The following is a 14,423-nucleotide window of genomic DNA, read 5'->3' on the forward strand; positions in this document are numbered from 1 at the left end:
CTTACAGAAAAAGGACACATATGCATATTACAACAAATGTGATATATCATAGCATTATATGAGTATGATTAATAACGGAAATTAATTTGAAGAAACATTTGATAAACCTTCGGTATATGATAAAGGTAGAAAACAAGGATTTAGACTTGAACTTTCCTCACCAGGTACAAATATACTGAGATACTTGTATTGATTCCATTGGTATGCGAGGGGCAGTTCGGATCATGAAACACATGATCGTTTCAACAAGACGGGCGTCTTCACCGATCAGGAACCGAAATGTGATGGCTCAAAGGGTAAGTGCTATTACCTAAGTTACTAGAGGAAATCAATGATAGTTGAAGGTTTGTGTTATTGTTTAAGTTTGACACAGGGTAAACTTATAATGCCTAAAAAGAGTGAACGGTAACGTAGGGTCTCCAAGGTAACATGGGGCAAAACAAATAGCTAAAAAGGGTAAGTGGTATTCCTTTAGTCCAACACAGGATACAAATTAGCTTAAAAGAGTGAGCGTTATCTTAGGATTGCTTAGGTAAATGTGGTAAACTTTGATGGCTGAAAAAATGTGATAGTTATTGCTTAAGTAAATTTAACCCAGGGTAGAACTACCATGGCAAAAAGGGTGAGCATTACACTCATTAAAAAGATATACTGATATGGCATGACCTTTTTTCTGACTGATTAAAATACAGGAGAATGTGAGGGTTGCATCACCTATATATATCCATAGGGAAACATCCGGTTCACTGAAATTTAATGACTCTATACATAAAGTTGAAACTGATTTATCAAAACACTTCGGAAACAAATATTTTGGTTCAAAGTGAAAGATATTCTGGTTAGGATAATCCATCAAAGAAATGGGATTGATCGGTCGTAGGTGAAACGACGTGACCAAAATAAGATTGATGCTCCTGAAACAGAGAAAATAGAAAGGACTGCCACTGAAACAGAGAGATTAGAAACACAATATAGAATAACACAAATGATTCAGATATAAAATAAAAAAACAGAATATGGTAGGATACCTGAAGTGATTCAGAATGTATGAATAGAAAAGGTACAGTATGTTGACCAAAATAACTCTTGTGACACTTTGTGATTGCTCAAGTGATAGCGATTTTTCCTTACTTGTAAACTTCAGTAAACGTTTATGATTTGATTAATGCAGGGATCTACATATAAAACTTTCCCTAATTCATAATTTGCCAAATTGTTTTTGGTTATGATTTCCAATTACGGTCTTATTATTATTGTTTTATTTCCTATACTTACCTTAACACTTTTCAAAAGAAAACACAATGTCACTAATTTCTGTAACCTGTATCTCCGTTACCTTGGTACATAATGTTTATTTTTTATTGCAAAATTGTTTCAAAAAGGACAAATTAAAGAGATAAGATAAAATCATTAGATCAACAGTACATCAGGCTTCTTAAATCACTATTTACAAACGCTCTAGAACGACCGACTTGTTGGGATTCACCAAGATTGCTGCTTTATTTATAGATATCGATCCATCCTTTAATTTTATCACTGATTCTTATTTCAAATATCCAGAATTTATCCTGATATCGATTAAAACTTCATTTGATGAGCATCACAGTTCGATTGAATGATATATCAATAATCTTCTGACTCAAACATGTGTATTAAAAGTGTGTAAATATGTCCCTTTCCCTACCTGTAATGTAATAAAAATCTCGAAATAAAAATTAGTACCTTTAAATGTCCTAAAATAGGTTGGTTTCTGCTTTCCATGTTAGTAAATTCTACATATCAAGATTTATAAAAATACATGGAAAAATAGTATGTCCTGATTTGGAGATTTGGAAACTATTTGAAACCCTTTATATATGTTCGGTTATGTTCTAAGATTGTGATTAAGAAAAGGCGTTCCGGATACTGTAGAATCATTTATTTTCGTGGAGTAAAATGTTCGCGGTTTTCATATACTAGCCTGTTTCAAGGACATTATATTTCGCTGATTTTTTATTTTCCCCTATCTATATCATACAAAATACATGTTTTCGTGGGGATTTAATTTCGTTGATTTTTGTTATCCACGAAATAAACGAAAGTTAATGTCCCACGAAAGTTTATGATTTTATGATAGTTCGAAAATCTCTTTAATATCGAATCACATGAGGCGTATAAACACAGTTAGCTGGACTGTCAGGGATGGTACTATCCAGGAAAAGAAAGTTCATGATCCGAAAATGAACATAGTTACGCTCATCGTACAACCGTCCCTATTTGTCATTTTGTAAATGAATATCGAGGAAGGTGTGGAAGTAGATGAATCTGTATTGACCCTGATTAAAAGGTAAAGTAGGTAAATACGATCGATGTGATAAAAAACGAGAAGGTATTAAGCAATACTTTTACAAGTTTTCTGTTCTGTATGAGCAGTTTAATAACAGTGTTATACAATTTCCTAATTCGAAATCAATTGTGACATTGTTTTCATTTAATATATAATTTAATAAGTGTACCCTGATTTACCTGAATTTCATTCACAGCGACAAATTGTTTTCGCTGTTCATTAAAAAAGCAAGAGCATACACACCTATGAATTAGTTCTTCGTTAGTTGTAAGAGCATACACACCTATGAATTAGTTCTTCGTTAGTTGTTTAAGCAGTATTTCTGCATACCATGAAACTTATACCGTGTTTAAATATTCGTTATCTTATTAAACCCACCCTCATTGCCGAAGTAGAAGTTGAGCGAAAAATTTCCGTTATGTAGTATCTGGTATGATAGACTTAACAGAGTAGTTTTTATACTTTTACAAATTAAAGACGACAGGGCAAGGATGATGTAAACTGTTTCTATGGTACCATATCTGTAATCACTTGACAGACGCACTTTCGTTTATGTATGGTTAGTATAGTTTATTGGATTTGTTTCGAGGGACATCTCTTGGAGATTGTTCAACACATGGTTCATAGACTTTTACAAATCGTGAATCAGTTACCAAAGCTTACGAGGACACCTCTATCTCTGAAATCTAATTCAAAGCCTTTCGATTTTATTGTTACGTCATACCACAATTCCTTTGATGTTCATCAAAGACACTAAACCAGAACGCTTGTATCATCTGCAAGATATCAGGTAAGGAGCTTTCAATTTTGCCATGAAATGTTCCTGGGGTACTGAGAAGATATGCTTTTCGATAGGGGACTCCTTGGTTTACCTGGACACCTCATAGAAAACACTAGCAATCTGCGAAAAGAACTAAATAACGGATAGACAAATATAGGCTTGTAGCTTTGTTGTACGATGTACGTTACGTGTTGACGAGTATTTCTAGATGTCAATAAATACGTTCGACGTGAATTACGTAATACATGAAGACTATGTCATCCTCGTAATTTCATTTCTCTATACCTCTGGGATCTGTCATGACGAACTTGAAGGCTCTGTGTGTGGCTTACTGTGGATGATACAATTAAAGTAATTCGATCCTTTGATGTACATCAAAATAATTGCATAACGGTAAATTTGACAGGCTTGTAAGTAGGATGTCTCTCCTTTGTAAACTTAAAAGGGCAGGTATGTAACAGCCTAGCGATTGGCCATTTTTTTCATATTTAAAACCAATTAAATCGCTATTTTCGTGCCTTCAATTTTGTCATATTCCAGAGGTACAGAGTATCGAGGATGCGACAAGTGAAGCCTAAGGTTTTATGGTCACTAGCATGATCTCTTTAGAATTTCTTTTTTTATATATATAAAAGGTCAATGCTATTTTTACACTCAATAGGTAACCTTGTTTTTTCACTACCCCGGCTATCGCGGGTGTCGTTCATGAAGAAAAAGACAATTTCTCTTCCGGAACGTTTGGTTTTTCTTTTTCAATGGTGTCAATGTGAATCGTTCCTTTGTTTAATTTTTGACCTTGGTTTTTAGATTTTGAGTTGGAGTCAGGATTTTGTTGACACTTTCGTAATCTGTTGTTGTTTATATATAGGTACTTTACACATTTTGCTTATTATTGCTAATTACAAACCAGGTACCCAACTAACGGCATCCAACCACTTCTGTTTTCTGGACTATTGAGAGTTTCCTTTAATACTAACTGAGTGATAACAACAACTGCATTCAAGATTTATATAGTCGTTGTGGCTTACTCATAACTAACGCACTAAGTACTACTTTGTTTATCTGTTTGGCTCATATATTGTGTTGATGGCTACAAAAATGCCTTCTTTTTATAATATTTTTGGCTGTAAGAGAGCCGTGGTATGTAACACTCACTATACTTATGTTATTCCATATCAACAGAAGCAATATAATAGGCACGGTAGTCTAGTGGTAGGACGCCGGGCTCGTGACCGAAGGGTTGCGAGTTCCAGTCACGGCACGGCACTGTGTTGTATCTTTGAGCGCAAGATAATTTACTCCGCTTGTTCCAGTCTACTCAGCTGTAAATGAGTACGTGGTTAGGCAGCGCTAGAATTGTTGAATGCTAGCTGTTAGCGGCGAAATGGCAGGTCCGGTTGTATACTCCCCAGGGAGTTGGGAATGATAGTAGCTGGGTGCAAACGCCCTATAACCACGAATAGTAATCTGTGAACCATTTTGAGACGACCTACGAACTCGGTTGTGATAAAGCGGTATATAAGAACCTCGAGTTATTATTATTAATAGACAGTGTCATGATTTGATTTTGAGAGTTGAATGACCAAATGCAAAAATAATGCAAATCAAACTCAAATACTCAGCTTTCGGTTTGAAGCCATGATGTGACACTTCCTTGTGTACGAAATATATCTACAACTCACGTGTTTACCTGATCCTATATTTGTTTGCTACATGTATGCTGAAATAAATTTCGTAAGGATTACAAGAGTATCTATGGGTTCATATTTTAAGCAAGAGATACGTGTGCTGCTAATTAATTATTTTAATTAAGAGGTGCATAATAATAAAGGATATGTTCTTGTGACCCAAATCACATTCGATAAAATATTGCCATATTAGTGAGATCACGGAAAAACATATTTGTATTTCATTACGGTCAGGTGACAAAATACATTATGTAAACGCTTGTCACTGGGATCATTTGACAAAATATTGTCATTTCACTATGATTATGTTACAAATTGACATTTTTCTGTGATCAAGTGAACATTGCTTTTTTATGTTGTTGTAGGACTTAAAACTGTCATAAATCTGTATTCATATCAAAAATACAATTATTAAGCCTTGAAATAAAGTTACGCTATAAGATAAACAAGACATCAAAGATACCTGGAGTGACATTAATTATTATGCAACGTTTCAATAATTTTGATAAAAAATGAAATCTGCATTTTATTTGGAACATCCTGGATCAGTTAAAAAGTGTAACAAAAAATTGTAACGTAGGATATTTATTTAGAAATTAAAAACATAGATAAAAATGAAATTATATTCTCAGTATCGATGCTGATAGATGTTTTGCTGTGTGCCAATCCTAGGCTCTACCAACAAATCTTAAATGAAGTTATTTAACAAGATGTCATATTTGAAAATCGGTAAAAAATGCCTTACGTAGCTAGAAGCGTCACTGGTAGAAATCCTGGCTGGGTAGTATTTTATGTTTATTGCTTAAATCTACTACACAGTATACAAAACATAATTAAACATACAGTCGGGAACATTAACATCTGTTGTCAATACCATGTGACCGTGCGGAATACTGTGCTGGTGCTTCGGCATGGTATTTCAATAAAGTAGCACTCTCAGGTAGGCATCAACAACAAACCGCCTTCAACACACGACCATGCATTGCACACATGGAGGAACCTAAGCTGCTAATAGGACATGGGATCCTTTAAACAAAATAAAACCATGCTTTTCGGAATGAACAATTTTTAACGGAAAAACCCAACATAAAAACAGATTTGATGAAAGTGCATGTCAGTTTATGTATGTGTGCCTTGTCAAACAGAAAATAATTTATCGTAAGGCGAGAATCAGAACAATGATGGAATACTATAACTCATCTGGAAATCTCTGAACAAGATTCTAAATATTACATTTAGAATTATCGATTGTCTTTTGATGCACTCATTCAGGGTAACTACTCTTTCAGAACAACGTTAATTGAAAAATGCTAGGAACACACTAAATGTCTAATAGAGCGTTTCAAACAAAATTGGTTACGTCTGACCTAATTAGAGTTAATTATAGGAGAAAGTGTGATAATGTAATATAAACGCAACCGGAGTTAACGGAACAATAAATATGCATGAACAGGTAATCGTATAACAATTACGGGGAGGGAGGTCTAATCTCAATGTCTTTCAAATTAGGTTTTCACTGTGATAAGTAAAATGCGCCAGCCTTATTCGATTACAGTTTTTTCGAACAGTTTCATAATATTTCTTTTGTTACAAAATAGATAGGCATGGTTATATAATTGTCTTAGTAATATATAATTATATGTATTTTTATACGGTAGTTTAAAATAGCTTAGAGAAAGTAATTGAAATGTATAATATATATAAAAGGATCAAGTTGAATAAAGTCACAGCGATACATTCTTTTCAAACCTAAACCTAGACTATGATATAGCTATATAGATAAACCTAAATGAATTTCGCGTACAGAATGTGACAAATATGAGTCAAATTAATTCAATCCAATATAATAAACATTACAGCGATAATATTGAGCTTTTGACTGGATAAGTACAAGTGAATAACTGAATAAGTATAAGTGAATAAACCTATCTTTATTAATAAATAATAACCAAACTAATTGTAGTATTTCTTACTATCGACATTAAAGTTGCTTTCATTTTTTTTCCAAACGCCTTATCCATATTATAGAAAAGAATAAAAACGATGAAACGTATACAGTATGATATTTCATGAATCTAACAGAGGCCCGATAAACGTAGCAACCATAGAGAGGAGTTTAAACGGATGAGTTTCTTTACATCGGGTTTCAAAACTGATGCAACAAACTAGGTCAATGGGTCTACCGAGGCTGCCGTGAAAGTAGGGTAATCATTTGCAAGAGCGTCAACAAATGAGGGTAACATCAAAACCGGCATCGTGTCAACAATAAAGAACAGTAACCTACCATTGTTGTTCCTAGGAATCAAAGTAATAAAGCATACATCCTTCTAAGTCTCTTGTTAGTGGACAAGATTGCATATTGCTTTTTTCTCTGAATAACGTTCTTACATGACTTTTTTCCCAAAGACTGCATTCTTTGATGTCACTTAACTACATTTAGCTATTCTGATTATCGCTTACTGCTAGGAAAAAGCAATTGGTCAAGTGGTCAAACGGCCGTAGACATGGTACACGAGGCTCAATCATTAACCGAAACGAGAATTGGTCGAGTATTGAACGGTAGCGGAACGAGGAAAATCCCTTAATATAACTCTGGGGTTCAATTTGGACAAATTTTTAGATTTAGGGCAATCCAATTTGGGATTGGCGAAGAAAAGTTTCATTGACGAACTGCTTGTTCTGCTACTCTTGCTGGTTGAAGGCGAAAATTAAAGAGAATTGCTGTGTCAATATAATGTCATTTGTGTTCCAAAATCTTCACCAGTAAAACCGACGTCTCCGAATCACCAGAGATATAAGCTCAGCTCCGAAAGTCAATTTGTTAGACTAGTTGGCCTGGCTCGGACAAAAATCGATGACCAATGAGCAAAGCAAACTGCAGCCAGAACATAATGGAATAATATAGCGAAACCACCACAGAAATGTAATTGTTTCCTTTAAAAGAAATTAATACCAAGTTAAAGAAAATTACGTACTGTGAGGATTTGCACGTCATCGCAAACCCATCACTCCCCAGAACTGTTATAGCCAGTAATACCAAAGAGAAGTGTTAGTGCGACTAATTTGTTTCCCCTAAGGTAACCATCTTTCAACATCTGTGTGACACTTTTCTTCTCTTCAACCTGTTCCTGCAGGGCATTGTTAGATTAACCAATCATTATTAACAATATTTAATGATCACTTTATTCTAAATGATACGGTCGAACTTCGTTATCATGAACAAATTGGATATCTCGACACCAATTTTTACTGTAGACCAGGGCACGCTTGTTCTCGCTTTATTTACCCTCTTTTGTAAATCTATTTTAAAAATGACGTCTAATGTTAGTACGCAAAATATTGTACATTCATACTCACTGTGACGGGCAAAACATATTTACATTATGTTGATAAATATGTAAATAGTGTCTCCAAGTTGACGTTTTCATGATGGGTGTTTTTTAATACACTTATATATAAATATATTGACTACATCCGCTTATCACGATAACATTATATAGCATGAACGCATGTTGCTCGATACATCAAGACTTGAATCTGTTCGTAATTAAAAAAAACCACAGATCCTAATTGATATATTAATTGTAAATGCTTCTAATCCACTATTGTGTCTTTTGTATAGTAATTAATAATCATTTTATATTTAATAGGACGAGCCTAATGTGTTACATAATAAAATAATATTTACAAGAGACCTGCATAGAGTATTCTTGTTATTTGTTACAAAGAAGCTGCTGTATCCAATATATTGACAAATTCTGGAAAGCCAAACTTCATCTAAATGTTTGCTTATTACGATGTTCACACGTTTTGCTTTGCGGGGGAAAGCGTCAAAATAACACTGATTTATTATATTTGCTGCCATAGTCCTATGAATGCAATTTCCACTAGTAATGATGAATATGGAATAGAAACTTACATGTACAAATATATTTTTATAAAGGCGTGTAAACAAAAATCAAGCGTATCATAAATTATTGTGAACTCGGATTAGCTATACTGGTATTGTAATCTTTAATAAGATTGTCTAAAGTATCGACTGCAGCGTTCTATATTTGGTTACCTAGTTATAGTGAATTTTAAATTGGTAAAAACAGTTAAAAAAAATCTTAGTTATTAGCAATCTTTCATTTTATTTCACACTTTTTTCTGGTTTTTGAGATTGATAGTTAAAACGGGGTTATTGCTTTCTTCTTAATTCCATCATTTATCCCCGATTGGAATTGTCTACCTTACAGGACCTCTTGTATAAGAATTATTTGAATGTAATTATATATCTATATATTCAGTCTTTGCATAGTGCAGAGTTATCTTCTCCTGGGAGCAGGTATTGATTGTTACGTCACTTGTTTGTGAGAATAACGTCATCAATTTTTGAGAAAATGACGTAATTTTCTCACACAAACCAATGACGTAACAATTAATACCTGCTCCCAAGAGAGGATAACTCTGCAATACGCAAAGACGGAATACATAGGATACGTTTTATTTTAAAATATTTATGATCCCTTGTATGCTCATTGATGATGTATATCAATTATATTATACCTCATATGGCTACATCGCGGTGACTGCGAGACACTTCTAAGACTAGCTTCCAAATCATTAGAGCAAGCTAATACTTAATTCGTTGAAGCGCGTAAGTGCACCCCAGGGGACAATTATGTGGCCTATTCGTGCCAGTCGTGTTGCAACACATAGGGAAAGCAAATAACGGGTTTTGCATAGCTCATTCATCAATTGAATGGCTCTAGTTCAAGACGTAAAGACAAAAACGTTATTAATCACTGAAAAGACTAGATATTGCGCTTGCAATTCAATCCTAGGATAAATGGTTGTACCAACACATGCTACTGTCACTTTTACCAGAAAGAAAATAAAAACATTCTGAAGGAATCTAACAGATACAATTTAGTTTGTTTTGTTATTGGACTTCGGGCAAGTAGTGCTAACTCTAAAAAGAAAGGCTATCAAATTTTCTAAATTAAGACAAGCCCTTTTATTTGATCGGCAAGACTGATTTTATTCCCTTGAAACTGCAAAGAGGCCGAGGCTTCCCGTTCCACGCTATGTGTACACGCTGAGAAGATTGAATTATGTCCATGTTGGGCGCGACTGGCATTATGAGATTAAAGAGCCTGCTTGAATGGGATGCGGAGGCGACTAATTTGTTGAAATAATAATCTTAATAAGGTATTCGAAGGGTAAAGCTTGTTACTTGTTTTTCTATTTCCTGAATGCGCAGTTCTGTAACGGTAAAGGAGCAGATTAAACAACGCATACATATTAACCAAACATGATCCACTATCGATCTTAAAAAAAGTTCTTTTTACATTGCAAAAGATGAAATTAGGTCGAATTTGTGTTGGTTTCTTTTTATCCGTTGTATTACATTTATATCGCAACAGTAAAAAATCATTATCGATTTTAATTTCAATTCATTTTAAGCAGAAGAGCTGAACTTATTTGTGTTAAAAAGTATCATGTGTTTTATTTAAAGATTGAAACATTGACTATATCGATTAATATAAAAATAAGCAAGAAAATGAAATAATAATAAACTAATTGCTGTTTATTTTGGGTAAAAATAAAAATACTATTGTGTGTGTTTGGTTTAGATTGGTTATATTTGTGTAACGTCCTGATTACACCTGAGGTCATGTAAGGACGTACCTCCATGTGTGTATGCGTGCATGTGCGGTTGTGTGCCGGAGACAGAGTGTGATGGTGTATTTGCCTCCTTGTGATAGCGCAGATCTGATGCCGACTTTATAGTGCTATCTCATTGAAATATCATGCCCAAGCACAGTATTCCGCCCGGTTACATTATACTGACAATGGGTGAACCAGTTGTTGTCATTACCCTTATCGCTGAACGTTAAGCAGGGAATAACAACTACCTTTTTTAATGACTTTGATATGTCCCGCTCTGGGGAGAGGACCCATTGCCTTTCCCACCTGGGCGAACGCCCAGCATAAAAGGCAGAAGTGAGGTATCGCCAAGAAAGCCGCTAGGATACAAAAGCTAGTCAAAAGTAGAAAGAAAGATAAAGATCCCAAATGTTGCAATGGGTGCAGCAGATTTATTTTGGTCGCTTTCTTGTCCCCAAGTAGCACAAAAGCAAATCACAAATTATGCAGGGGTTCCCATAAAAGGCGCCTCGTACGATACAGGCAGTGGGTAACAGCAGGTGTATTATTTTCTCAATCTATTGTGTGTCGTCAATGAAACGATATTGATTAAACACTCCAACCGTCTAAGACCATGAGTGATGAATTCAAATATACAGGTTGGTAATTTGAGGGACTTCAAAGCATCAAACCATCAGGAATCCAAATAACATAGAAACCAAACTTGACCAAGTGTTTATTGAAAATGCGAACTAATTTTTTGTTTATATAATTTGAGGAATTTATTCTGTACCCATTGATCAGGATTTCCAACTATCTAAGTTGTAAAACCTATATATCTACTTTTGAATTACAGGTGCAGAGGTCATACAGCGTCAGCGATATTGAGCTGACAGAAGATCAGAGACAAGGTACAGTATATATATCATCTGAAGAATCACCTTGATGTTAAGATTGTTTCTTTTAACATTATCATCCTAGACAATAGTAGGATAGCACAACGTAACACGATGTGTGGTGTGCGCGCGATGTGTGCACGATGTGTGAACGGTAAAAATCTGGAGGATTAATGCTTACGCACATTTGTGCGGACAATGGACAAACATTGTGCGATGACCATCGTGGTTGGTGTAAATTGAGAAATGACTTAGCAATATCTACGGTTTCGTGTTTAAACAAATAAACTTGATTTTTAAGTATGATTATGGTTTAGCTACATATGTCAAATGATCTTTCTATCATTATTTTTCTTAAATTAAGAAATGTTTTTTTTTTTTTTTTTTTTTTTTTTTTTTTTTAAAAAAAAAATTTTTTTTTTTTTTTTTTTTTTTTTTTTTTTTTTAATCGATCCAAATCGACACATGAAAAATTATACCACAAATGAACATGGTCTAATAAACAGATAATTATAACCACTTATACATGTACCTGAATTGTAGTTTTCCCCACCCAGGGCACTTACGTAACACATCAAGGTGTGAAAATCCAAGTAAAAAGAGGAGATATAGACCAACACGAATGCAAATAACAAATACTTAACATAGTGATTTTTTTCATAACAGCGATACGGTATCACATAACAGCTCTGTTTGTCAGGCACAGGCGAGGTATAACTCTGGCCAATCCCATTCTTGACAGTCTAACGGTCACTGTCATACTGCGTAACACGCATTATCAACTTAAACATGATCTTAATTAATATAATAAGAAATTTACATAAACAGTATTTCTTATTTCATACGGCCTTCCGGATTTGTTTTCATTCCGTAGTATTGATCAACCAATTGTACGTAATCACACAATTGCTCGGAGAGAAGTGCACAACGAGGGGAACGACGGTTAAATCGCACAGCTGTGCGCACCATTAGTGGTCGATGTGCGGATGGTGTGCGCACGATGTACGGACGATGTGTGCACGATGTATGGATGATGTGCGCACGATGTATGGATGGTGTGCGCACGATGTATGGATGATGTACGCACGATGTATGGATGATGTGTGCACGCTATTTTTGGTGTGTATGGCGGTCACACATACATGTATACTTTTATTCACTGCTCTTTCTAAATTCAAGAAAGATATTAAGACCCTCCTTTCTAGATCTGCATTTTGGGCTCTTCTGCGCAGACGTCATGTACACACCACCTTTTATATCTAATTAGTTATGCATATATAGCGATACATGTGTTTAGGTCAGATACAGTTATATAAAATGCTGTTTTAAATGCGTTTTTATCTATTATATATATAACTGTCACTGTAGGAATACTATTAATCATGAACTATAAGCGCCTTTCAGTAATTTTGCAAATTAATAAGGGCACTATACAAATGTTGTGTATTATCATTATCAAAATTATAAATTTTGGCATGGGTCAAATGACTTTTTTAAGAATAACGTGTGTACTTTTTCCAAAATTTGCAAAAAGAGGATATATAGGCACCTTTCCCCTTCGGTATATTTCTACATATATTTCTTTCATTGTTTTGAACTTAGTTTTACTGACGACTCCTTAATGGTCAAACGTGACTTTGTTTTGCTTTCCTCGTCAATAAACTCAATATTTACATAGGTGCGTCCTTGCAACATATTTCTAGTGATTCTTTTATACCATAGTTAATTTGATACTCAAGAGGAAGAACTGTTCGAAGTTTTAAGAACTTTCTATGGAGGTTTCCTTTACTGATAACTTCTATGCCTTAACGGACAAAAGTTAAACATTGATTATAAGAGATAAAGTGCTGTAATAGGGTAAAATAATGAAAACAAAACTTCATAAATTGAAATTGCGGTTACCTGTAGCAGATCAGATTTTTTCGTTGATATCCTCATAGCAGAGAATGCATAATAATATGCTCAATTCTGTCATGAGCTCCATTTTGTCATTAACAAAGATACAACAACAACACTTTTGTTTGCACCTGATTGAGACAGTGATGAGATACAAAAACTGCTAGAAATTGCAGTTACCATAAATCAAATCATATTGTATATCGGGAAACATGGAACGTTGATTTGTCAGCGAGTAATGTTTAGACGAGTAATAGTGATAACATTGGTTAGAACTACAGATACATTCACAAGTAGCAATGTTTTCATTTCACATTCGAAAATGAAAAGACAAGCTCATTTGATTGATATTTATAGTAATTTGATGATAACAACAACCCATAATGGACATAAAAAACACATCTGTTTTACCACAGCTTCGACAATTGTAAATTTTCAATTTGCAATTGAAAAGAGTAAATAAACAATCCGATTATATTGATGTTTAACAATGCTATGCTATTAACATGGTGGGTAATTCATCCGTGTTACCACATATTCGGTCATTGTTTTACAATCAAAAGAATGACTAGACAAGGTCACATAGTTAAATATAGTACTTGGCATCATTGTTGTATTATATGAATTATATTAATAACAAACAAATGGTACAACGAGGGATAACCATAGCGATCAGCAATCCTCATAGCAATTCTCTTCCTCAAAATCAAATCTACTTGTCCGCCTTAATCGACAAATTCTGCAAATACTTCTCACAAATCATGAAACACGTTTCCATGATTAAAAGATAACCATACACACAGCTATATGATAATATCATTTATCTGTGTATTGATATTCTGTATATACTTGTATTGTGAGTGAAAAATTTCTGTCATTTAATCAAGACAAATTGAATCTTCTCTCCCGAAGTACAAATTGTATTCCTTCAGTAGGGTATTGTCAGTAAATCGAAACACGTATTAACATAAATAAAAGAATTAACTACATACAGCGGTAGATGTGGAAGGAAGTTATCAGTATAAAAAAAAACATGCCGTTTAGTTTTAACACTCCGAATCCGTGTAATAAACATAATTGCAGTGAAGAAGAAGACTAATGTTTAATATTTGAAGGAAAAGATAAACAAGCCTCTTGAAAGATGCTATGTTCCCTAACAATTTCAACCCCTAAATATGTCTTTTTAAAGACACGAATTAAATATT

At 34.2% G+C, this 14,423-nt stretch overlaps 1 protein-coding gene across 1 annotated transcript in view; it reads left to right on the forward strand.

The window, feature by feature from the left end:
• The first annotated feature begins 224 nt into the window (after positions 1-224).
• Positions 225-14,423, forward strand: part of LOC110464137 (calmodulin-like) — a 28,357-nt gene continuing 14,158 nt past the window's right edge. The window contains exons 1-2 of the mRNA XM_021519204.1: positions 225-296; positions 11,283-11,337. Coding sequence (XP_021374879.1) covers positions 225-296; positions 11,283-11,337 — 127 coding nt within the window. The remainder of the gene's footprint in view (positions 297-11,282; positions 11,338-14,423) is intronic.

This window comes from Mizuhopecten yessoensis, unplaced genomic scaffold (assembly GCF_002113885.1).
Source record: "Mizuhopecten yessoensis strain PY_sf001 unplaced genomic scaffold, ASM211388v2 scaffold10965, whole genome shotgun sequence".
Lineage (NCBI taxonomy): Eukaryota > Metazoa > Mollusca > Bivalvia > Pectinida > Pectinidae > Mizuhopecten > Mizuhopecten yessoensis.